The sequence below is a fragment of the Crocodylus siamensis genome, chromosome 12 (assembly GCF_052110815.1).
Source record: "Crocodylus siamensis isolate JL-2025a chromosome 12, ASM5211081v1, whole genome shotgun sequence".
NCBI lineage: Eukaryota > Metazoa > Chordata > Crocodylia > Crocodylidae > Crocodylus > Crocodylus siamensis.
Genome location: NC_143406.1, coordinates 17040375 through 17065314, shown reverse-complemented (window position 1 = coordinate 17065314; position 24940 = coordinate 17040375). Strand labels below are relative to the sequence as shown.

The window sequence follows — 24940 nt, the reverse complement described above, 5'->3', positions numbered from 1 at the left end:
ACAGCAGGGACTATGGCACGTTGATTTGGGACAAGAAGCATGATTGGAAAGCACTTGCAGTCTGGAGATGGTGTGTGCAGCACAGTTAAGAAGAAAAGCCACCCTTGTGAATCATAATGCAGGAGACTTCAGTCCTAAATGGGTAAGAGTCCAGGGGCCACCAACTGCATGCAAGGGATAGACTAGCCACATGTGGGGAATGGGATGGCTTTGGGAAGGGCCAGCCAGGCTGCAATATTCATAGTTGCAATTCTGATCCTGATCTAGTGAGGAAATGTTATTTCCAAGGGAGACTGAGTTGCCAAGCTTGACTTGCTGATCTCATTAAGTGCAGAACTGGAGGGATCTATTCACATGCATTGGGGCAAGCAGGACATGCATCATGATTGCAAAGGGCTGATGAATTTGCGGTGAAATTAACACTCATGACACCGTGGCTTGGGCTCCCCCAAGTTCTAAGGAGTCTCTCTGGTGCAAACCGTTCAGCAGGCATTCTAGAGGGGGCTGTGTCCAGCCTTCCACAGGTAGAAGGGCATATTGGCCCAGCTGGGAGAGAAAAAGGGAGAATGGCTTGTCCCAGGAAAATAACTCTACTCTGAGCAAAACCTCTTCTTTTCCCTATTGTCAGCTCAAACTTATCTCTTCTTCCTCCTATATATCATCACATTACATCTCTCATATGGCCCTGTTCCTGGGGCAAGCCCCACCATCTTCCTTTTTGTCCCCAGTTCCATCCTCCAGACCCCAAGGGTGCCCTGTGCCCTGCTTGTGTCTGGGCAGCTGTGAATCATTTCATCTGTAAGCTCTTCTGGACAAGACCTTGAGGTTTTATAGAATATGTTGGTGTCATACAGTGCTTTGGGTTTGTTTGTCTCATTTAAGGAGCGTGGAAGAAGAGGTCTGCAGCAGAGACTGGCCAGGCCCTGCACTGGTATTCCAGAGCACTGCCCTGATAGGTTAGGGACTATTTAGAAAAACTGGATGTGCACAAGTCCATGGGGCTGGATAGGATGCACCCAAGAATGCTGAGGAAGTTGTCCAATGTGATTGCAGAGGTGCTGGCCATCATCTTTGACAACTCATGGCAATTGGAAGAGGTCCCAGATGATTGGAAAAGGGCAAATATAGTGCCCATCAGCGTTCCCTCTAAGCTGCGTTTTGTGTGCAGGCACACTTGTGCCACACTGCCAAGTGTGCCTGCGTGGCAGTGCATGGCACACAATTTAGAGGGAACACTGGTACCCATCTTTTAAAAAAGGGAAGAAGGAGGATCCAGAGAACTGTAGACTGATCAGCCTCACCTCAGTCCCTGGAAAAATCATGGAGCAGGTCTTCAAGGAATCCATTTCTAAGCCCTTGGAGGTGAAGAAAGTGTTTAGGAATAGTCGGCATGGATTTGCAAAGGGCAAGTCATGCCTGACCAACCTGACTGCCTTCTATGACAAGATAATTGGCTCTGTGGATGTGGGGAGACCAGTGGATTTGATATACCTTGATTTTAGCAAGATTTCCCACAACATTCTCCCGAGCAAGCTGAGGAAGTATGCATGGGATGAATGGTCTGTAAGGTGGTTAGAAAATTGGCTGGGTCATTAGGCTCAGAGGATAGTAGTCAATGGCTCGATGTCTAGATGGCAGCCAGTATCAAGTAACCCCAGGGGTTGGTCTTGGGTCTGGTTTTGTTAAATATTTTCATCAACAACCTGGAAGATGGGATGGAGTGCACCCTCAACGAATTTGCAGATAACACCAAGCTTGGGGGAGTAGTAAATATGCTGGAAGGTAGGGCTAGGATTCAGAGAGACCTAGACAATTGGAGGACTGAACCAAAAGGAATCTCATGAGGTTTAATAAGGACAAGTGCAAAGTCCTGCACTTAGGACAGAACAATCCTATGCACCGGTACAGGCTGGAGACTGACTGGTTAAGCAGCAGCTCTGCAGAAAAGGACCTTGAGGTTACAGTGGACAATAAGCTGAATATGAATTAACAGTGTACCCTTATTGCAAAGAAGACTAATTGGATATTGGGCTGCACTAGTAGGAGTGCTGTCAGCAAATCCAGGGAAATGATTCTTCCCTTCTACTTGGCGCTAATGAGGCCACACCTGGAGTACTGTGTCCAGTTTTAGGTTCCCCACTACAGAAAGGATATGGACAAGTTGGAGAGAGTCCGGCGGAGGACAACAAAAATGGTTAGGGGGCTGGGGCGGATGACTTATGAGGAGAGGCTGAGGGAACTGGAGACTGCCTTTAGTCTGGAGAAGAGAAGACTGAGCGGTGATTTTATTAGCAGTCTTCATGTACCTGAAGGGTGGTTTCAAAGAGGATGGAGCTGGAGTCTACTGTTCTCAGTGACGGCAGATGACAGAACAAGGAGCAATGGTCTCAAGTTTCAGCAAGGGAAGTTTAGGTTAGATATTAGAAACAACTTTCTCAATGGGAGGGTAGTAAAACACTGGGACAGGTTACCTAGAGAGGTGGTGGAATCTCCATCTTTGGAGGTTTTTAAGATCTGGCTAGACAAGGCCTTGGCTGGGATGATCTTGGCTGGAGCTGGTCCTGCTTTGAGCAGGGGGTTGGACTAGACCTCCTGAGGTCCCTTCCAACCCTAACTTTCTATCATTCTATGACAGCAGAAAGCAACTTGTAAAAACCCTCTTCCCCTCTCCCCCCTTGCAGCATTAAACAGTGCTGGGAGCAGAAACAGCAAAGTTTTATAAAAGCTGCAATTCTGAAGCATGGAGCTGCTTTAGTGACTGGCCACGTGCTGCCTGCTGACCAGTCAGCAGGTTTTCATAAAATCGTATGGAAGTTAATTTGTGCTTCAGTAATAGTAATATGAAGATTCAGGGGGAATGACACTAAATAGCATGAAAAACTCTTCTGAGTTGCCCGTATCATATTTCAAGACCTTCCCAAATAAACAGCAGGAGCAGACACTTACTGTTGTTTTCAAAGTAAGAATTGTATTAAAGAAGAGAAAACTGTGCAGCTACCAGCTCCAGCCTGGGGCAATAAAGTAACCCATTCTGTAGGTGTGACTCACCAAGTCTTGTAAACTCCCAGAGGATAAAAATGACAAATTATTTGGTGGTAAAAAAGCAAACTGTGCATCGTGGGGAATGTGGACAGTTCTTGACCATGAAGGCTTTCTTCTATCAAACTCCTTTCAATAAGAATTGGTTCAAGAACCACTGTGCTGTCTCCAGCAGTGCATGTGGTATGTGGATAGGGGGAAAGAGTTGCCTTTTCAAGAAGAGGAAAAGTATTTAAATCACATCTTACAACACACAACCTCACAGAGAGGAGGACTGCATGTGGTTCTTCCCATTGCATTCCACTCTAAGCGTAGCAGTGAAAGTGCAAGGAATTCCAGGGATTTTTTTAATGTTCTGACTGAGCCCATTACCTTTTGGGTGTCAACATAAGGGCAATGCCATTCAAATAATTTATTTGGAATAGCGTAGCATCATCTAATAGGTCCCCAAGCAAGCAAGCCACAGCAAGCAGAGCTACTCATTTTGAAAGCTGTTAGCAAATTCAAAGCAGTTATATTGAGGTGGGGGGGTGTTAAAAAGGGGTCCAAGTCTGTGCCAGCTCTTGATTTCCAAACAGAAAAGTCACTTTGCAAGCAAGTGCTGCCTTTTCAGTTTAGCAAAATGCTCCCAATATTCCCTTTGGTTACAATTCCTTTGTTACAGTTAGACACGGCAGTAGCGTCAGTCTCCTACCTTTTCTTCTGAAGTTAACAGTATCGTATCCACTTTGTCCTGTTAGCAGATAAAATGTCAGTCCCTTTGCTCTGCCTGTCTCCTGCTTTTCATGTGTTTCAGGCTGGAATGATAAAAATGCTAAAGCTTTCAGCAGAGCCAGAATATTATGGATGATGTGAACACAGTATCCAGGGCAACACTGCCAAAAGAGCTGAGCTGCTGGGCTCAGAAGGTGCACTTTCTACAGGCACAACTGAGAGAACAGCAGAACATTTAAAAAAAAACCCAGCAGCAGATTGTTTGCTAACATGCAGGACCCAGCCTTTGCAGGAAGGGAGCGTCTGATGTTCCTTTGTTCCCTAAGAGAAGTACAGCAGGAGGGAGATTGCTCACATTTGCTGAGCTCAACTCAAACAGGAGCAATCAAATGCGCTAAATTCTCCCTTGACTTTTCCCAAGTGAGAAAGAGGAATCTCCCCCTTAGCATGAGGCTTCCTTTAGCTAGAGTTGTCCCTAGCTGCTGTGTCTCCTTACCAGAGCTAAGGCATCTCTAAAAGTAGCTTATGGTGTAAATTTAAACCTAGCATAACACACAGCCATGTGAATGCCTGATTCATGTTTTGTCTGCTCCCTGACCCTATCTGTTGTGCTGCTGTGTCTCAAAGGCCTGTTTCATTTTATCAACCAGCTTCCTGTTTTATCTTCAGTTAGCTCAAGTGGACAGTCCACGCTATGGAAAAATATCAGGTTTTGCTTGAGATCAGCTCTCCCCATTTCTTTCAGTCTTTGGGATTATGAAGCCCAGTGGCACATTACAATAACAGGGTAGGAGCATGCAGTAGGTCATGCTATATGGGCAAGCATAGGAATACTTTGTACTGGAGCAGACTGGTTCAGTGCTAATCTGGACCAGCTCAGGTTAATATGCAGACTGAAAGCTTTGCAGTTAACCAGTCAAAGATCTTCTTGCAGGCTCCAGGATGAGTATGATTGCTTCACAGGCATCTGGAGAAAGAGTAAATCATGGGTAACGGACCTCTTCCCTGATATAGTGAATTCCAGCAGAACTCCTCCAACAGCTGTATTCCCTAAGCCAATGACCAACTAGCATCGTGGAGCAGCTGGTCGCATGAATGCATCCCCTGTATTTACACGGTGGAGCCTAAATTCCACCATTAATTTAAGGGCATCGGTTGTAGCCATGTTGATCTAAGGACATAGGCAGACAAGGTTCTTTGGGTAAATGTGGTATCTTCTTTAGACCAACTAAATCAGGGGCAGGCAATTATTGCAGGCAGAGGGCTGCTTACTGAGTTCTGGCAAGCTGTCAAGGGCTGCATGGGTAGCCCTGCCCCTTGACAGGTGCCCCATCCCATGTCTTATGACCCAGAAGTCCCTCCGCTTGCCCCCAAAAGTACTTTTTTCAGCAAGGTGTTTTGCCATCTCAGAACCAGAAAAATACCAAATTATATTTTAAAAAGTGAACATCTACAACAGTCTCGGGCTATGGGCTGAGGAGGGAGAGGAGGATCCATGCGGTGAACCAAAGACTGCGGCGCTGGTGTTATCGGGAAGGCTTTGGCTTCCATGACCACAGCCCGCTCTTTGGAGAGAGAGGCAGCGAGCTGCTGGGAAGAGATGGCCTCCACCTCTCTCCCCTGGGGAGGAGGCTCTTCTCAGCCAGGCTGGCTGACCTGCTCCACCGGGCTTTAAACTAAGCCCGCTGGGGGATGGGGGGACTACTGCCCCTGCTGGCGCGCTGAACAGCCCTTGCAAAGCCAGCGGACCAAGGCACTTAAAGGGGCACTTAAGGGAGCCCACCCCTGCCCCAGCCCTGGTACAATCTGTGGGCAAGGCAAGAGCCCCCAAGGGCACACTTGCCTGCCTGTACACTAATGCCAGGAGCCTGGGCAACAAGCAGGACGAACTCGTCCTCCTGCTCAGTGCAAAGAAATATGATGTCATTGGGATAACGGAGACCTGGTGGGACTCCACCCATGACTGGACCACGGGGATAGAGGGCTATACCCTGTACAGGAGGGATCGTGTTGAAAAAAGGGGCGGGGGTGTAGCTCTCTATGTGAAGGAAAGCTACATGTCCCTGCAAGCTGATGTTGGCGACCGGCATGGACAGCTAGAGACCCTCTGGGTAAAAATTCGTGGGGAATTCGGCACAGGGGACACAACGGTGGGAGTCTACTACAGACCTCCCACTCAAAGTCCCGAGCTTGACCAGGAGTTCACCCAGGAACTGACTGAGGCCGCTTGCTCCAGGACCTTGGTTGTCATGGGTGACTTCAATTACCCGGACATCTCGTGGGAAGATCACTCAGCTAAATCTGAGCGGGCGCAAAGCTTTCTCTTGTGCGTGGATGACCTCTACCTGACTCAACAAGTCTATGGGCCAACGAGAGGCAAAGCGCTGCTTGACCTGGTACTGGCTACGGGGGACGACCTAATCGGCGACCTAGTGATTGATGGGAAGTTGGGTGACAGCGACCATGAGCTGATCACCTTCACCATCCGCCGTAAAGCTGGCAAGTCAGTCAGCAACACAGAAGTCCTTGACTTCAGAAAAGCCGACTTTGACAAGCTCAAGAGGCTAGTCAGTCAGGCCCTCAGGGACCATGACCCCAGGGAGTTGGGAGTTCAAGAAGAGTGGTTGCTTCTCAAGGAAGCGATCCTCAGTGCACAAGCTAAATCTGTTCCAACACGGAGGAAAGGCAGCAAGAAGGCACAGCAGCCCCCCTGGCTCTCCAGGGACCTAGCGGACCTACTGTGGCTAAAAAGGAAAGCCTACAAAGGATGGAGGATGGGATTCACCTCCAAGGAGGATTACTCCACGCTGGTCCGGTCCTGCAGGGAGCAAACCGGGAAAGCCAAGGCTGCAACTGAACTCCAACTAGCTTCAGGCATCAAGGACAACAAAAAGTCCTTTTTCAGATATGTGGGGAGCCGGAGGAAAAGCAAGGGCAATGTTGGACCCCTGCTAAACCGGATGGGGCAACTGACAACTGACGCCCAGGAAAAAGCCAACCTATTAAATAGGTACTTTGCGTCAGTCTTTCATCAGTCACACGGGATGCCCATGCCTGCTATGGGACAGGGAAATCTGGGTGAGGGGGATCCCCTACCCTCCATCAATGCTGACCTCGTGAAGGAACACCTTGAGAAGCTGGATACCTTCAAGTCAGCTGGCCCTGACAACCTGCACCCCAGGGTACTCAAGGAGCTGGCGAGCGTCATAGCCCAGCCCCTGGCAGGGATCTTTGAAAACTCCTGGCACTCTGGTGTAGTGCCCGAAGACTGGAAGAAGGCCAATGTGGTGCCGATCTTCAAGAAAGGGAGGAGAGTGGATCCGGCTAACTACAGGCCCATTAGCCTGACTTCTATCCTGGGGAAGATCTTAGAAAAGTTTATTAAGGAGGCCATCCTTGAGGGACTGGCCCAGGCTAACATCCTAAGGGATAGCCAGCACGGGTTTGTTGTGGGTAGGTCTTGTTTGACCAATCTCATTTCCTTCTATGACCAGGTGACCTATCACCTGGACAAGGGAGAAGAGATTGATGTCATATATCTTGACTTCAAAAAAGCTTTTGATCTGGTATCCCACGATCACCTCTTGGCCAAACTGTCCGGTTGTGGCTTTGGCTCCACCACGATCCGCTGGCCGGGAAATTGGCTTCGTGGTCGGACCCAGAGGGTTGTGATTGATGGCAGTCACTCATTGTGGTGCCCTGTGACCAGTGGGGTCCCTCAAGGCTCTGTCCTGGGACCCATACTGTTCAACATCTTCATTAACGATGTGGACATTGGAGTCAGGAGTGGACTGGCGAAGTTCGCCGATGACACCAAACTTTGGGGCAAAGCATCCACACCAGAAGATAGGCGGGTGATCCAGGCTGACCTGGACAAGCTCAGCAAATGGGCAGACGAGAACCTCATGGTGTTTAACACCGAAAAATGCAAGGTTCTCCACCTTGGGAGGAAAAACCTGCAGCGCCCTTATAGGCTCTGCAGTGCTATGTTGGTTAGCACTACAGAAGAAAAAGACTTGGGGGTCATCATTGACCACAAGATGAACATGAGCCTCCAATGCGATGCTGCGGCTAGTAAAGCGACCAAAATGCTGGCGTGCATCCATAGATGCTTCTCGAGCAAATCCCGGGACGTCATTCTCCCCTTGTACTCGGCCTTAGTGAGGCCGCAGCTGGAGTACTGCGTCCAGTTTTGGGCTCCACAATTCAAAAAGGATGTGGAGAAACTTGAGAGAGTCCAGAGGAGAGCCACGCGCATGATCAGAGGTCAGGAAAACAGATCTTACTATGACAGGCTGAGACCCATGGGACTCTTTAGCCTGGAAAAGTGCAGGCTCAGGGGTGATCTGATGGCCACCTACAAGTTTATCAGGGGTGACCACCAGGATCTGGGGGAACATCTGTTCACCAGAGCGCCCCAAGGGATGACGAGGTTGAACGGTCACAAACTCCTGCAAGACCGTTTCAGGCTGGACATAAGGAAGAATTTCTTTACTGTCCGAGCCCCCAAGGTCTGGAACAGTCTCTGCCAGCGGAGGTGGTTCAAGCGCCTACGTTGAACACCTTCAAGAGCAAATTGGATGCTTATCTTGCTGGGATCCTATGACCCCAGCTGACTTCCTGCCCTTTGGGCAGGGGGCTGGACTCGATGATCTCCCGAGGTCCCTTCCAGTCCTAATGTCTATGAAATCTATGAAATGAATTAATTTGATTAAACAAAATATCGTTGTCCTGATTTACATGCATTTGTGCAGTGCACATAGAGGTGATTGCATAATAGCTTATAATGAAGTCTTACTTTTATATATTGTGAAGGGGTTGGTATAGGTTTGTGGGGGCCATGGGTGTATGGGTATATGGGGTGTAGGTGTGTCGGTGGGGGGTGGAGTGAGGGAGCATGTGGGAGGGGGTATGGATATGTGGGGTGTGGTGGGTATGGATATGTGGGGTGTGGGGGGAGGGTGGCTGGGGTTTGAGAGGGGGTGTGGGGGTCTGTGTGTATGGCAGTGCAAGGGGGGTGTGAGTGCATGTGTATGGTGAGGTGTGCATGCAGGACTCGCCCTATGCGCGTGCACGCGCACACACACACACGCACACGCACACACTCACACACTCACTCTCTCTCTCCTCCTGCCTGTATTTGCATTCTCTCTCTGTCTCTGTCCACACTCACCCTCCCTGCCTCTCCCCATACCGGCTTAGCCCGTGCTCTGGGTCTGGTGATGTAGCTGCCATGTGGTGCTGGAGCAGGGCAGGGAAGCAGGGAAACAGCTGGGCATACCTGCTGCCAGCTCCCCATGGGTCCTACTGCCCCTGGCTCTTGTCATCTTTGACAGGCAGCCAGGAGCAAATAAATATTAATTTACTAAATTTTTTGGGGGCCCTACAGCCCAGATAGAATGGCTTGGCAGGACGTATTTTGCCTGCCCCGAACGAAATAGTTAGAAAAATTGTTCGTTGGAAGCTTTCAGGCACAAGCATGCTTCCTCAGGCACAGGGAGAGTCTGCTGTTGTTCTGTGTTCTCTTGGATTGAATAGAAGCCAGTATGCAAAGTGCAGGTCTGTGAAAATGGGAGACTGTAAGTGAGAAACAGGTATGTGGGGAGGGGGAAACTGGGGAATGTTGACCTGGTGATAGAATGTAGCTGGTAAAATGCCAAACCATAAATCTGATTGAGTTAACAGCTTGCTTCCTCATCTGATCACTGGTGCACAAGAGCTGTTGCAATTCCACCCCCAAGACAACTGTATTCCTCAGTGAATGAAGTAGTCTTTATACAGCTGTGCAGGGATACTCAGACCTCAGCTCCTGACCCTTCAGCTTGGCACTTGGAACTCTTTGTAGAAAGTGTTAGGTGTGTGTGTTTGGAGGGGGGATATAGTGTTTGCAGTGGTCATTTTCTTTCATACAGTCATAAGCAATGCAACATGTGTAACTACACACTGTAGATAGTGCTTTGGAACTGGAGTATGCCTGTCACAGTACCCTGAGGTACACATGTGTGTTTCATGGCTCTTGAGCTAGTTTGGACTGGATATCGCTGTGTGAATGTACAGTATGCAAGTGCTGAGAGATGATGTTCTGCTCTGGTCCCAGAGAGACAAGGGGTCATTGTTACCATTCTCATCAGTGTTAACAATTGTGCAACACTCATTTGGAAATTGGGACAATCCCACAAATTAAAAACTCTTTAATGTCTAAATTAGCAGCTGGAAAAAAAGCTGTGTAGACCATTAGGAATAGAATGGAGGTCACTGGTGTGACCAGTTTCAATCCTGGTCAAAATGATATTGAGAGGTAGCTAATCTGTTAGTACGATTAAATTAACTTGGGTTCAAAAAAACGTGTTCTCGGTCTCTCTCTCTCTCTCTCTCTCTCTGTGTATATATCTTAATTAGTCTATAAATGTGCATATCTACCCAGTGTTCAAAATTTATATAGGCCAGAAGTTACTCCCACAACTCAGCTTCTTCAGGCTATCAGATAGATACATGGCATCCATTCATCAGCAAGTGATTGTGGATATTGCAGCTATTCTACTAACTGGTGGTGCATTTTCTCTTGTGACTGTAAAGATCGACATTAGACTTGCAGGTCCTACCAGCGGTCACAGGTGTATATAGCATTAGGGGCTACTGTACTGACAGAATATTTCCTTTGGTCATGTTTCTCTTGTAATTTGAGTGACCATTTCTCATCATGATGTTGGACTCTGATTGCTGGAAGCACAAGCAATGTCTATCCTGTCTTGGAGGAAAGGCAGAAAAAGGGCACAGCAGCCCCCTTGGCTTTGCAGGGAACTGGTGGACATCCTGCATCTAAAAAGAAAGACCTATAAAGGATGGAAGACTGGATCCACCTCAAAGGGGTTAACATGTTCTACATTGATGAGTTAATTCTGCATTGGTCCAGACCTGTAGGGAGTGAACCAGGAAAGCCAAGGCTGTGACTGAACTCCAACTGGCTATGTATCAAGGACAATAAAATGTTATTTTTTAGATATGTGGGGAGCAGGAGGAAAAGCAAGGTAACATTGGACCCTTGCTAAACCATATGGGCCAACTGATGCCCAGGAAAAAGCCAACCTGCTATTTTGCATTGGTTTTTCACCAGCCCCAGAGAAGAGATTGATGTCATATACCTTGATTTTAAAAAAGGCTTTGATCTGGTATCCCATGATCATCTCATAGAAAACCTAGCCAACTACAGCCCTGGCTACATCACAGTCCGATGGCTGGGGAACTGGGTCCGAGGTTGGGCCCAAAGAGTGGTAGTTGACAGAAGTTGGCCTTTGTGGTGTGCCATGACCAGTGGGGTTCCCCAAGGTTCTTGGGCCTATGCTCTCTAACATCTTCATTAGTGATGTGGACATTGGTATCAGAAGCAGACTAGCCAAGTTTGTCGATGACACCAAACTTTGGGGTAAAGTGTCCACACCTGAGGACAGGATGCTGATCCAGGCTGACCGTGACAGGCTCAGAAAATGGGTGGACGAAAACCTGATGGTGTTCAACACTGAAAAATGCAAGGTTCTTCACCTTGGGAAGAAAAACCTGCAGCATGCTTATAGGCTCAGCAGTGCTACACTTGCTAGCACCAGAGCCGAAAGGGACTTGGGTCATAATTGACCACAAGATGAATATGAGACACCAATATGATGTTGCGGCTAGTAAAGCAAGCAAACCCTTGGCTTGCATCCATAGATACTTCTCAAGCAAATGCCAGAATGTCATCCTCCCACTGTACTTGGCTTTGGTGAGGCCACAGCTGGAGTACTGCATCCAATTCTGGGCTCCATAATTTAAAAATGATGTGGAGAAGCTTGAGAGAGTGCAGAGGAGAGCCATGTGCATGATCAGAGGCCTTATGATGAGAGGCTGAGAACTATGGGACTCTTCAGCCTGGAAAAGTGCAGGCTCAGGGGGGACCTGGTGGCTGCCTGTAAGTATATAAGGGGTGTACATCAGGATCTGTGGGAATACCTGTTCACCAGAGTGCCCCAAGAGATGACAAGGTCAAACACTCCTTCAAGAATCTTTCAGGCTGGACATAAGGAAGAACTTCTTTACTGTCCGAGCCCCCAAGGCCTGGAACAGACTGCTGCCAGAGGTGGTGCAAGCACCTACTCTGGACTCCATTAAGAGATGCTTGGATGTTTATCTTGCTGGGATCCTTTGACCCCAGCTGACTTCTTGCCCCTGGAGCAGGGGGCTGGACTCGATCTGCTTAGGTCCCTTCCAGCCCTAATGTCTATGAAATCTATGAATTGAGAAGGGAGTGCCACTTTTTCCTGTCTTCTGCTAAGGCCTCCCAAAGGTTTGGGTTGATTCCAAAACCCTTTATATCCTGCTTCTTCTATTGATATGCATATGTTGACCATGTTTCACTGCTATACATGGGGACACTGAGGATGCAGATGTTGTACACAAGCATTTTAATTTCGATTGTGAGTTTTGTGGTGTTTCCAGAGTTGTTTGCAGAGCTTACTGAAAGTGGTAGCTGTTTTTGTAGTGTGCACATTTAGCTCTTCATCCAGTGATATGCTGTCACTCACTGGGGTTCTAAGGTAGCAGAATTTGTTCACTGCTCCGAGAGATGTGTTTTCAAGGCTGATAGATAGTGATTCATCAAACTGAACTACAGCATGCGGAAGGAGCATATCATACTGAGAATGTTGGGGGGCATCCAGTCTTTACCAGGACCTTAAACAAACCTGCTCTGCTGACATTGTCAAAGGGTTTTGTCAGGTCAATAAATGCTGCGTACAGTGGCTTATTTTATTTTCTGCATTTTTCTTGCAGTTAGCATAAAGAAAATATCCTGTCCACTATTGATCTCCCTGCTCTGAATCCACACTGATTTTGGGTAGAGATGCTGTCAGCAAGTTGTTGCAAGCATTTCAAGATGACTCTGGCAAAAGCCTTGCCTGTGCTGATGAAAGAGATGCCCCTATGGTTGTTGCAGCCACCCTTGTCTCTCTTGTTTTTGTAGAGAGTGATGATGTTAGCCTCTCGCATGTCCTGGGTTACTTGACCTTTCTCCAGCAGCACAATAGGAGTTGATGGAGATGAGGCAGCAGGCTAGCCTTCCTGGACTTGAGAGCCTCAGCTGGGATGCCATCCTCCTCTGGTGCTTTTCTGCTTGCTAGAGTCTCTGACCTTCCTAAATTCTTTGGCTGCAGGTTTTTTGTCCAACTGTGCCAGTACACTTAGAGTTGGAAGTTGATCCAGTGCCTCTTCTGAAATGTCTGTTTCATGAGAGTAAAGTGCTAAGTAATGTTCGGCCCAGCATGACATCTGCTTGTTCTTCTTGTCAGTGTTTTTTTTACTTTGCCAGCTATCAGACCTGCCAGGGCTTCTCATTGCCCTGAGGTTTTTGTTTAGAAAAGGGCAATGTGAAGATGATTCATATACCTCACTCCACCTGACCCATGTGTTAAAGGGGGCTGCTCTCTACTTATTACCTTTCCTAGATGTCATGTGTCACTCCTTGTAGCAGCTCTTCCCCTTAACAGGTTCCTGTCTGAACAGCACCACCTAGTGACTTCAAATGGTTCACAGGCTCTGGCTGCCTGTGTACTTGCTTAAAACTTTACTTTTGCCATGCAAGAAGCCCTTTTTCCAGGCTATTCATAACCTCTCTTTCTTTTCAAAGCCCAAGGAGAATTTTGTATTTGGCAAAGTCAAAGTGATGGAGTTTCTGGGGGCTGATGAAGAAATAAGATGGGGACCCCTGCTGGTCCAGAGCTTTTCCTAAGCATATTACTGGGATTCTTTGTTCTGTGTGGCTGTAGTGCTGACAGGCCCAGCCTTACTGCGTCTTATGCTCCACACATGTCCAAGGAGCAGGCGGAAGGGGTGTTTGCTTGAGCATCTTGGTTACATTCCAACTTGTAGTTATGGTTCCTGAAATCTCAGTCAACTCCTCTTCCATGCCACTGTGCAGAACTGCCATGAGCTGTTAAATGGTTGTCATTTTACACCCTCAAATCACTGCATTTTAGTGTGTGAAGAACTGACTTCTGGTGAATGCAGCAGAGAGGCTTAAGACCACTGGCGAGGAAAGGGGCCCCTGAAACGTGATGCCTATAGTATCATCATCAATAGATGCTGTTAAGCAACCCCATGTGAGATGGATAGATAATTTTCCCAGGGGTAGTCAGACTCGTTTCCCTATTGTGTGCCTTACTGCCTGTTCCTTGAGAGAGCTGCCAATGACTCCCCCCGCACTTCCCTAGGACAGTCACAGGAGCAGAGATCCCCAGCTAAAGCCTGCTACTAGCCATTGCTATTCCTTCCCCCAGCAGACCACTCCCAGATCTCAGCCACCCCCCGCCTCCCAGCGGTGCCTTTGCATCCCACCCAGCTCCACCCCCCGCCCCAGCAATGCCTCCGCATCCCCCCCCAGCAGAGCCCAGCAGTCTGCATAGGAAGTTCTAATCGACCCTAGAGTTGGGGAGAGGGAAGGAGGAGAAATCCATGCACTCGGCACTTAGCTGGGGTATCCTGCGTTCAGCGTGCCTCGGCCGGAGCGCCCGGCGTGCTCACGGCCGTGTGGTCGGCGCATGCGCTTGGGGTGGTTTCGCGCATGCGCGGAGCTCTGAGCTTCCTTTCGCCCCTCTCTCTGCCGCCATGGCACCCGTGGTGAGTGTCTGGCCGCGCGGGTCTGGCCTGCACCCGTGCGGGCTGCTCCGGGCGGGGCGAGCGGCGCGGCGGGTCGGTGCGGCCGGGGGCGCGGGCCGCGAGCAGTACAGGCAGACGGCGCAGCAGGCCCCGCTTTCCGCCCGGGCCCCGGCTGCACTTCCTGGCTGGCCCAGCCAGGCCCGCGGGGGTGCAGGAGGCCTGTGGCGGCCGCCTCCGTGCGCCGGGCAGGCGAGGGCGAGCTGTCGGGTGGGGCCCCTGCACGTCCCCTCTTACGTCCTGCGGCCCGGCTTGGCCGCAGCTGCAGGAGGCCCCGACCTGGCTTGTTAGGCGTTTTGCTTTTTTGTTTTCATAAAGAAACGTTTTCATCTTTTACTTGCTTGGTAACCTTGGTGCTTACTCCCTGGCCCGAGCACTTGCTTTCAGCAGAGCTTGGTGGGCGCCTGCAATAATCTCCTTTCTTTTTCACTCTGCAGAAGAAACCAGTGACGAAAGGTGGCAAAAAAAAGAAGCAAGTCCTGAAGTTTACTCTGGACTGCACCCATCCTGTTGAAGATGGAATCATGGATGCTGCTAACTTTGTGAGTTGTAAACGTTCTGGGCCACCGCTCTCTGCTTCTGGGCGCTACATGCATCTGCTAGTGGCAGTTACTGCCCAGGAGTCCTCGGGCAGCTCTTCAAAACATTCATGAAAACTTATCTGTAGTAGAAAAAATGAGTTAGTCTCTTCTTTCCCATGTACTGCTTACCAGAATGCTCTCTGTCCCCCAAAGGTATGCATACGCCTTGCTGGCCTGCTTGGCTTTAGCTATTTCCAGCTATTGTCTGCTGTTCTCAGTGCAAGTTTTCCACCCGATTGAGTAATCTAGCATCTGCACTAGAAAATCTAGTTTAGGTCAAGCTTTCCTAGAATGTGCAGGCTAAACCCTCACTTAAATTTGACTTTTTAACTGAGTCATGTGGGAAGTTAAGGTATCTCTGCTGGGCTGGATTGAGATTGGCAAGTAGGAAACATTGATTTAAAGCACTGGTTTTCGTCATACATTCTGTTTGTACTTGCTACACTGAAGAGGTTGTTTCTGCCCCACCACCGTGGGGAAACAGTGATGTATTTCTTCTAGAATTGTGCATAATTTTTCCTTTTCACTGTAACTTTGAACACAATATGTCTTATACTGTTGTTTATGATTTTTATTGGAAAATATTGAATGCTGTATTTCTTACTTAGTTTTGTTTATGACTTCTTGTCTTTTTTTCTTCGTGAAAAATGTTGAAAGCTGTACTTTCCTTTTTTGCATTTTTTTTTATTGAAGCGGGGGGGTAGCTTCCAACGTTGTAAGGCTGCTGCTGAACTGACTGGTCTTTGTTTTACCAGATTTTTTTTTTAAGGTAATCCTTAATCTTTAGAAATCAAAAAAAAAAAAAAATTTTAAAGCAGCTGTTGAGTGTGTAGGTATTTTTTTAATTAACAGCAAACTTCACATTGTTTTAGTAATCTAATTTAAAACTTTAAATAAAAACTTTTTCAGATTTGTTTTGGATTTAATTTATAACTTGGCTATGAGATGATGGAGGCAGTGAGGGAGAAATAAGACCTTTTGTTGGATAATACCCAGAGTATACCTACTGTCTATAAACTTGTTATTCAGTCTGTGGTTTGAACGTTCAGTTAGGTGATCTGATCATATTATGACGACAATAACAGATAGAATCAGTCATTTTTTCAAACTTTGAAATGATGGTGAAATATTTCTTGGTTCATAAATCAGTATGCTGACTTGATTTCTTGCTGTTTTACTACTGTCTGTGAAACCATCAGTTTGTGATATTTTGCAGGGCTTACTATAGAATAAGTCATGCAAAAACTTTGTGATGCCTAAACAGTAGCATTTAGGATTATAAATCCAAAACTTAACATCCAGGACAGTGTTAGGATTACAGGCTCCTAGTAATAAGTTTTTGTTATATTTTTACTGAACTAACTATAGTTGGCAGAGATGTTAAACAAACTTCTGGGCACAAAGTGTGCTTCAGGTGTGATCATAACACTCCAATCCTACTATAGTCTCCCAGAGAGTATTTTTCCAAGTATTTAGCACTTTTGTGCTGGTTTCATACAGGTTTGTGAAAAGATGAAGATTATTGCCTGTGTAGGAACTCGGCTCCCTCCCCCATTCTTTTTCTCTCTAGAGTTTTTTTCCTCCAGATGGAAGCATGAATGCCTGCAACTGCTGGTACATATGTATATGCATCTGAGGGCCAGGTGGATATAGTTTATGATCACTTTAATTCTGTAGCGATTTGTTCTTCTGCTTATCTTCCTTCACCTGAGTAGTCTGAGTGGCTGAAATGGAACTAAATAGTGTAAATCTTTGCAGGATCCATGCCTTGGTCTTTAGGATGAGTAAAGCATTTATTTGCTTTTCAAGTTTTCTGGCTACGATGCTTTAAAACTTATGTGCTTTATTTGGTTAAAATAAATTCAGTGGTGTAGTGGACCTTCCTCAGTCTCTGACTGCTGAGAAGTCAGTGGACATATTTCACCTGTCAAAGCTCTAACCCATCTGCTCGACTTTTTGCAGGAACAGTTCTTGCAGGAACGAATCAAAGTGAATGGGAAAGCTGGGAATCTTGGTGGAGGTGCAGTGACCATTGAGAGAAGTAAGAGTAAAATCACTGTAACTTCAGAGGTTCCATTTTCAAAGAGGTAAGGGGAAAAGGCATGTGGGAACTTAATGATCTGCAAAAAAATTAAAAAGAACAGGGTTCATATACCTTGGGCTCTAAATGATGCATGGAGAGGTTCTGAAAGGTGTGAGTGGTCGCTTCTGCTTGCTTTTTACTTCTGAAATTCTGGTCTGATCTTCTGTGGAAGGTGACTGTAAACTGGAGCATTTGAAATGTTTATTGTACAAATCCAGACAGAAACTTAAACAGTTGAAGGGGGAAAAGTGAATAACCTTTTGGTGAAAGGAAGATATTGTTCAGGGCTCAACATATGATCCACCTTTTGGTCAGTGGATGCTTCCTGCATTGAGGCAGTTATTTGACAGGCTTTCCAAAATGCCCAAGGAAGATGGGAATTGAAGATGAAGGCTTGTATCTAGTTTGTAATAATTTCTTGGAAACAGGTCACTTAGTGACCTCTTTCTGTGTATCAGTGGCATCCTCTCTAAGTTACCAGTTGTTGGGAAGCTGGATTTGGCGGATTTTACACAGTTTTCATATTGGTCACTTTATACCATCTCACTGCTCTGTGCATATTTTAAAACATCCTTGTCCTTTGGTATTGAATTTTTATGTTGGTTCTTCCATGGGTTAGTAGTCTGTAATCGGACACACATAATTGGCAAGTTGTGTTTTTGTTTTTTAAAGGACTCAAATCTGAAAAGCTTCAGTCAGTTTACCTCCATGTGTAAATGTTAATTTTGTCCTAAACGTTTTTCATGTAACCAGTACTAGCATAGATACTAATAGCATATAAAACTGTGTCTTCGGAACTGCATGATTAAGTATTCAGATGACCAGTTTACACTCAGTGTGATTTGTAGTAGTATTATTACTAAGAGACAATGTAGGTATGCTGAAATGTAAAGGGCATCCTGGTTGGGTGGGCAGGGAGGAGTTCTCAATAGCAAGATTAAGCTCTTAAGAGAATTTTGTAGATCAGAATGAATATCAAGTACACCAGCAATAATTATTCTTAATAAATATGGTAAAACAATATTTAAGAGGCTTAAGGAAGCACTTTTTATGTGGGGGGAACGGACATGGTGTATGTAAATATACAATTTAACAATAGGTTATAGTTTATACTTTGTAGGAACAGACTTTCTCCAATGCATTTTTTATACATTAGTCTGAGGCATTGAAAAGACAATGTCGTTCCTTCCTATATCATTGATCTCGCTCTCTCTTCACATTCCCTTTGACTCTCTTGCTAACAATGCTGGCTATTTGCTTTTTACTGTGTTGCTTCCTTATTTTTGGAATCCCCTCTCATCTGGTGTGTTCAAGATTTGTTTCTCTAAAACCATTTGTAAGGCACTGGAGCATTTATATTTATATGTTACTGTGGAAGTCAAGCTCTAAGTGTGTGTATGGTTGTGGCAATGGTGGTTTTTTGTGTGTTTGTTTTTTTTTAAGCAAGCTGATGAGTTTTCATGTGCATTTCTTGCATGTCCCTATCCCTTTGACTTGAAAGCTATAAACCCCTCAAGACAGAGATCATTTATTTCTCAGCACAGCACCTCATGTATTCTGATCATTATTGCATTCACTTACTAAGGAATTGGAAAAAATGTCAGTTGTTTAGTGACTGAGTTGTATAATGTGTGATGAAGCAATGTACCTTTATTTGGCACCAGACAAAAATAACCCTGCCTTGCTGCCATGCTGTTGTTGACTGTATCAATTTTCTTGGCTTTGGGGGTGGAGGGGGAAAAAAGCTGCTTGGCCTTTCTGTTATAAAGAAATTGCTGCATTGCCTAACATGTACCTTTACATGGGGACTCATGCTGTGATTGATAACATCCTTCCCTTCCCAGCTCGTAATTATTTGGTTTTGATGCATGTTATTCTGCAGGTCTTAATTCACTGATTCCATTGAAAGTTTTTCTAAAATAAAGTTTGTTTAGAATTTAAGCTTCCAGTATCTTCACTTGATGTGGGTAGTCATGTGTGCTTTTTTTTTTTTTTTTTTTGCATTAGAGAGCTTTCCTTAGTGTATTCCCATGCACCCAAGGTGTTCTTTTTAATTTTATTTTCTTAATTAAGTTTGTGCAAAGGCAGGGCATGATTTGGCACTTCTCTCCCAAAAAGTGCCTTAGCTTTTTCCTCCTATGTTCTGAGTATCATGTCTTTTGTAGTTACTTCTGCAGTAATAGTCTTCTGGCTTGCCTTGCAGAGAGTAAGTCACTTCTAGTAAGGTGAGAGCACTTTTTTTTTTTCTTGGTTGAGAAGATTTTTAAATCTGCTTGTTAAAACACTAATATAAAAATGTAATTTGCTCTTCTGAATTGAGTTAGTGGTAAAGCCCCACAGGGGAGGATCTTCAGGAAAAAAGATGTAATGAATGGCACTGTTAGGCAGACCTGGAAGTGTTTTGAGCCTTTACACTACCTCTTTGCTTCTGAAAAAGTAAAATAGCATGTTACAATCTGTCATGACAGTGGGTTTTGTCCAGAATGTCTTATCAAGTGTGGAAGACATTAAGACAAACTCCTCTTGTTATATAATGCAAAATTGAAACAGTATAGAGTAAAGCATGATGGGAATCTCGTAAACTATTTACTTGAATTTCTTCTACAGCATGTAATGCAGAATAAGAGGTATTTGTACTGCTTTCAGTTGGATTACTGGTTCCCTTCTTTCCACAGATACCTGAAGTATCTGACTAAGAAATATCTGAAGAAAAACAACTTGCGTGACTGGCTGCGTGTAGTTGCCAATAGCAAGGAAAGTTATGAATTGCGATACTTCCAGATCAACCAGGATGAAGAGGAGGAAGAAGAGGAGGATTAAATGCATGTGAATCTGGAAATATTTTGTATATTAAATTTCCTTGAATAAAATGAAAAAAAAAATGTTAACATTTTCTGTGTTTTCAGAACTCTAGTCCTGATTGATATGGTGGTCATTTTAATGCCACAGTAAGTACTTAATTAGTAAAGGCTAACAGCTTTTGTTGTACAGATAAACTTTATCTAACCAGACTACAGTAATGTAGACATTATTTTTTCCTTGATCTTGATTCATAAGAGAATTTCTTTTGCAGAATCTGGGGTCCCTCATAAAATAGTCTTGTTTTGGAGAACTGAGATTGCCTGTTCATTTTTGTAATACCTCAAGTACAATATTACTTAATGGTCTCTTTGTAGCAGATTTTTATTTCACCTGAAATATTCTGTGCTGAAAATTAGTAAGTGTCTGGAAAAGAGGTTTGTCATGCTTTGACTTTAAGTCAAACTTAGCCCTAAAACTTTGCTGGCTTTGCTTTGTTTTATGGAGTCCTGTGGCGTCGTATGTTATGAAAAAATTGAGATTTTGGAAGCTGAGGGGATGTAGTCAGAACACCACCTCATCTCAGTGTCTCAACTACAGATGAGAAGTTTAGCCAGTTAATTTGCCAACATTTTTTTTTTTTGCTGTCAGACCTATCTGGTTTAATTTCTCATTAAGAATCACTGTATGTGGCTTCAAAGTTATCTCCAACCAGAGGTCTAGTCTGAATAGAACAGGGGTTTTTTGTGTTTGTTTTTCAAGGTTTCTGCTTCCTTGGCTAAAGTACCACAAGGGTTGGCAGCAGAGTCTGGTTGATAGAAAAGATCAGTCGCATGAGACTTTTTTTATTTGGGTAATGTTGTCTTCCAAGAACTTTTTGCAATAGTGCTTTTGAAACTGCAATGTAAAATTTGAATTCACAGCTTGTCAAAGTATTGTGCACTCAAAACTTAAAGGTGTAGAAGTATTAGTATGAATGTGTGCGCTGGGGTCAGTTTCCTTCACATCCCTGAGAAGTTCTCAGCTCTGCTACAGTGTTTGAGTATTTGCCCTCTATAGGGTTATATTTTGGATTACTTATAACAGATGAAGACAGTCCTGTAGCATGACAGTCTGTTCTTAGTTGCATACCATACCTTTATCATTTTAGAAGTAATTAAGCAAGGTGTTTATTTTGTAGGGCTGATGGAGTTATTTTTCAATGTGCTTTAGAAACTTTTATTAAACTTGTAGGTAATATTATTTCTTGTTCTCTTCCCTCTCCCTAGTAATTTGCCATTGCTTTTTTATGGTGACAGAAGGTTAGATGGATGTGTCTTTGGAGATTGTTGTGATATTTCGGAATGGAAATGCTTATCAACATGAGCCCTGCTGACCAAAGGCTCAGGCTGGCTCCCTCATCTAGCAGTTTGCATAGTAGCAGGCTATCCCCCTACTGCATTCTGAGGTCAGAGCTGTCCGAAACAAACCCTTGGGGAGTAAAGCCTGAAATTCTTGTATAACATTCTTTGCTTCTGTAATACAAAGGGCCCAAACGTCCCAGCTTTAAAAGACTAGACTTATGGCAGAATGGATTCGGTCAATCTTTCCTTCTAACTAGTTTATACAGCAGAATTACAGTCAGAAGCAGTTTGCAACAATGGCACAGTGAACAGTGTAAAAATCAAGGCTATTGAACTTTGGCTGGGAAAAGTCATAGTAACTTGGCTTCACATTATCATACATGCTGGGATAGGCTGCTGGGCTTCAGGCCTGTCTGCACTGCACTTGCAGTAAAATCAAGGAATCAAGTGCACTTGAATTTCTAAAAGCTAAATCAGTCGCACTGAAGCCTGATTGGATCTGTGCTTGGAAGTCTGAGTATGTTAACTCATCTTTGTATCTTGGTTTTAGTTCCTCAGGTCTCTCCCCCCTCCCCAAACTGCCAACCTGTTTGTGCACTGCGTCACTAAAACATTTCTTGAACATGAAAGCATTTATTAGTGCTTCTTTCTTTTAGTTAAAAATTGTTTTCTTAGTGGTGTGAGAAGTAGGCATACACTGAAGTGTTAATTTAAATGATGCTAACCTTCTATAGAAGACCCTTTTTAATCAAAGTGTTGCAGCAGCATTTGTTGCTGTAACCTAAGGTGTGACGTACGTAGGTGTTTGTGACAGGCTTTTCCTTTCTGGAATTCCAGATGGAGAAATGCTCTCTTACGTTGGGCATTGCTGAGTTCTTACCTGTGAAACACCTGTATTTCCACTACTAAAATGGGACAACTTATTGATGTCAGGCTCTGGCACTTCTGATGGACTAAGCTATACGGTAGGCACTGGAGCCAGACTTGGGAGTCATCTTTTTTGGACAGGTGCAAAAAGAACCAGTAAATAATGTACTGAGCTGAGTGACATGCATATCATCTAGTCACAGGTTTTAATGAGTGTGAACTGGTGCTCCTGGTGTGTGAAAGAGGGTTGTTCATTGTGTGCCTTGGCTTCCCTTCCTTGAAACAGCTGTTTGCAGCACAAGCTGAAGGGCTGTGGGTAAAGTGCTTCCAGTTCTTTTTCCTGGGTATTGGTCTAAGGACATAGGCAGACAAAGCTCTTTGGGCAAATGCGATATCTTTTATTAGACCAACTAAATAGTTGGGGGAAAAAAATGTTCTTTGCAAGCTTTTGGGTACAAATGCCCTTTGTCAGGCTGAGGAAACTTCTGTAGTTGGTGGCTGCTCTTCCTGGATGGAATGAAAAGTAAAGAAGCTTGCTTAAAAACAATTTCCACCAACTATTTAAGTTGGTCTAATAAAAGATATGAGCTTCACCCAAAGAACCTTGTCTGCCTATGCCCTTAGACCAACACAGCTCCACCCTACACCCTTGATAAAAGACATCGCATTTACCCGAAGAACCGTGTCTGTCCAGTTCCTTTTAACCCAGGACCTGTTGTGGGCTGCTCAGAGCCCGGTGGCTGCTGTGCTTCACTCCTGTGCTGTAAGCGCGCAGGCGGTGAGCCGGGGCGCCGGCCGGCAGCGCTTCCCCGGGGCAGAGGCCAGGTAGGTGCTGCAGGCGCCGCGCCCTGCTCTGCCGGCTCGTCTAGCGGCTCTTCAGGTCGGAAGTCACTTCCTCAGGAGCGCAGTGCGGTGACCTCGCCTCGGGGGCGGCCCTGGCAGGCGCTGCCTCTTGCCGCCCCGGGCCGCGGCGCTGAGCGGGCGGCCGCCGGGGGAAGGCCGGCCGTTCACCCGCGCCGCCGGGCCGAGCTGGGCGCAGGCGGCAGCGTCCTTGGCTTCTCCGTCGCCGGGCCGCCGTGGGGGCGCGGGCGCCCCTCCCTCCCCACCCCCCCCACCCGGCAGCGGCTCCGGCTCCGGCTCCGGCCCCGGCCCCGGCCCCGCGCCTGGCGCAGCCCCGGCGGCTGAGCAAGAGGTGCGGAGGCGATGGGATGCGGTTGCCTGGGCAACCAGACTGGACGTCACACACTGGGCATGTGTAGTCCCGGCTGGTGCCGCTGCTCCCCCTCCCCGGCTGGCGGGCGCGGGCGCGGGGGGCGGCGCGGAGCGCGGGCGGCTTCGCCTCCACAGGCGGGGGAGCGGCAGCGGGAGCCAGGGCAGCTGCAGCCGCAGCCATCTTCGCGCCGCGGCCGCGCCCCGTGCAGCGCCCGCGGGTGGAGGCTGGCGCCCCGGGCCGGGGCTGGGCAGGCGCCGGCCGCCGCCGGGGCGCGGAGCATGCGGGGCCCCGAGGAGGAGCCGGACGACATGGAGCACGAGGAGGACGTGTCAGGTAGGGGCCGCGGCCGGGCCCTCGCGCGGGCGGCACCCGGGCTCTGCCCGCGGCCCCTCGAGCCGGGCCTGGCCCCGCGCCTCGCCCGCCCCCGGCCCGGCCCGGCCCGCGCTCCGGCCGCGGCTGCAGGTGCGCCCCCGGCCCCGCCAGCCCCAGCGCAGACGTTTCCCAGCACTGCCCTCTTGGCCCCCCGTGGCTGCCATAAACTTTCCCTACCTTGGCGCCAGGCTGCTGGTTCCTCGCAGGTTGCCTTCGGTCTGTGCTGTCACCCTTTCCCCTCCTAGGGCACCCCGATGTAGACCCCTCAGCGCCTCCCTCCCTTGCCTTTCCCTTGCTGTCCCCACCGGCTCCCTGCCCAGGTTGTATCCCGTGCCCTTGCTTCGCTCGTGCTGCCCTTCCCGGCGCTCTGGAAATCCTTCCATGGCCTGGGGGCTGTAACCCCCTGCACTGGGGTGTGGTATTAAGGCCACCTAACTGGCCAGGGCAGCCAAGTCTCAGTTGGAGGACTTGGATTTTCCTTGGTTTTCTTACTCAGCAGACTGCTTTACCTGTCTGTGGCTGATACAGGTGACACCCACCTGCCAGGCTGGCAGCACCCTGGAGTGTGCTCCAGCTCCCGAGTTAAGTCCAAGTCAGACTGCCCAGTTAGGCTGGTGAGTGCATCAGCTGTGTCCAGGTTAGAATTCAGTAACCGCAGCGGAACGGGGATCCGGCCACATGGCCAAGGGTGACGCGTAGGGGGTGCACATAGGTGCACGTGCACCCCCTGAGCGTGGTGGTGCATCCCCTACAAAAGACACTGTTGGCGGTGTCTGTGGGCGGTCCACGATCCCTGCTGGCCACCACTGACGATCCTGGCGGTGGCTGCAGGTGGTTGCCAACCCTTGGTCAGTGCTTGCCAACCTCCTCCCCCACCCACCAGCGGTGTCAGCGGCGTCTGCGAGAGCTCTCCCGCTTCTGCCACCGCTGTCATGCTCCTGCCACTGCTGTTGCTGGGGACATGCATCGTTCATGGACACAGGGCATAACTGGGTGAAGGGATAACTTGTACTGTGAGGTTTGGTACTGGTCAGCAGGCCTGATGGCTGTGCCATTTCTCCAGGTGTGACCCAAGTAGGAAGTGTCAATCTAAGCGAGTGACACTAAAATGACCAGTGGTGCTAATGGTGCCAGGGTGTTCGGCTTAACCTGGTGTTAATGGGGACCAAAGTGCTTGAGAGGAAGGTGGTGTGGTTTTCAGGGGATGTTTCTCATGCGTAAAAGCCTGCAGTGAAACAGCCTGGTGCTC

At 47.2% G+C, this 24940-nt stretch overlaps 3 protein-coding genes and 1 long non-coding RNA gene across 8 annotated transcripts in view; 2 read left to right on the top strand and 2 right to left on the bottom strand.

Annotated features, from left to right (window-relative positions):
- Positions 1–4199, bottom strand: part of RNF207 (ring finger protein 207) — a 36426-nt gene extending 32227 nt beyond the window's left edge. Inside the window, exon 1 of the mRNA XM_090024022.1 lies at positions 3734–4199. The gene's annotated coding sequence lies outside the window, so the exon portion shown is untranslated. The remainder of the gene's footprint in view (positions 1–3733) is intronic.
- Positions 53–19985, top strand: RPL22 (ribosomal protein L22). 2 transcript variants are annotated; one of them, XM_090024028.1, is made up of 4 exons: positions 53–142; positions 14871–14975; positions 16977–17101; positions 19773–19985. In XM_090024028.1, exons 1-4 carry the CDS (start codon positions 68–70, stop codon positions 19915–19917), a joined length of 450 nt encoding a protein of 149 aa, XP_089880154.1. In that variant the 5' UTR covers positions 53–67; the 3' UTR covers positions 19918–19985. The 2 variants fall into 2 exon arrangements, with proteins under 2 accessions (XP_089880154.1, XP_089880152.1); XM_090024026.1 differs by lacking the exon at positions 53–142 and adding an exon at positions 14345–14397.
- Positions 19948–23212, bottom strand: LOC149854703 (uncharacterized). The gene is made up of 2 exons (XR_016438706.1): positions 22779–23212; positions 19948–22613 (listed from the first exon to the last, which is right to left on the bottom strand). It is a non-coding gene; the product is annotated as an uncharacterized LOC149854703 (long non-coding RNA).
- The window catches only part of CHD5 (chromodomain helicase DNA binding protein 5), a 62606-nt gene continuing 57797 nt past the window's right edge, over positions 20132–24940 (top strand). For 2 of the 4 annotated variants that reach the window (XM_090024019.1, XM_090024018.1), the window contains exon 1: positions 23294–23652. In XM_090024019.1, the coding sequence (XP_089880145.1) occupies positions 23310–23652 (343 nt within the window). In that variant the 5' untranslated portion in view covers positions 23294–23309. Of the gene's footprint in view, positions 22205–23293; positions 23653–24940 lie in introns of those variants that run through there. The other 2 variants (XM_090024021.1, XM_090024020.1) reach the window with 2 other exon arrangements.

What these genes read in the sequence shown, in the direction of transcription:
- RPL22 (XM_090024028.1), top strand. Translation starts at nt 68, where the DNA reads ATGGTGTGTGCAGCACAGTTAAGAAGAAAAGCCACCCTTGTGAATCAT. An exon ending in TCATGGATGCTGCTAACTTT is followed by an intron (nt 14,976 to 16,976) that starts GTGAGTTGTAAA and finishes GACTTTTTGCAG; the next exon opens with GAACAGTTCTTGCAGGAACG. An exon ending in GAGGTTCCATTTTCAAAGAG is followed by an intron (nt 17,102 to 19,772) that starts GTAAGGGGAAAA and finishes TTCTTTCCACAG; the next exon opens with ATACCTGAAGTATCTGACTA.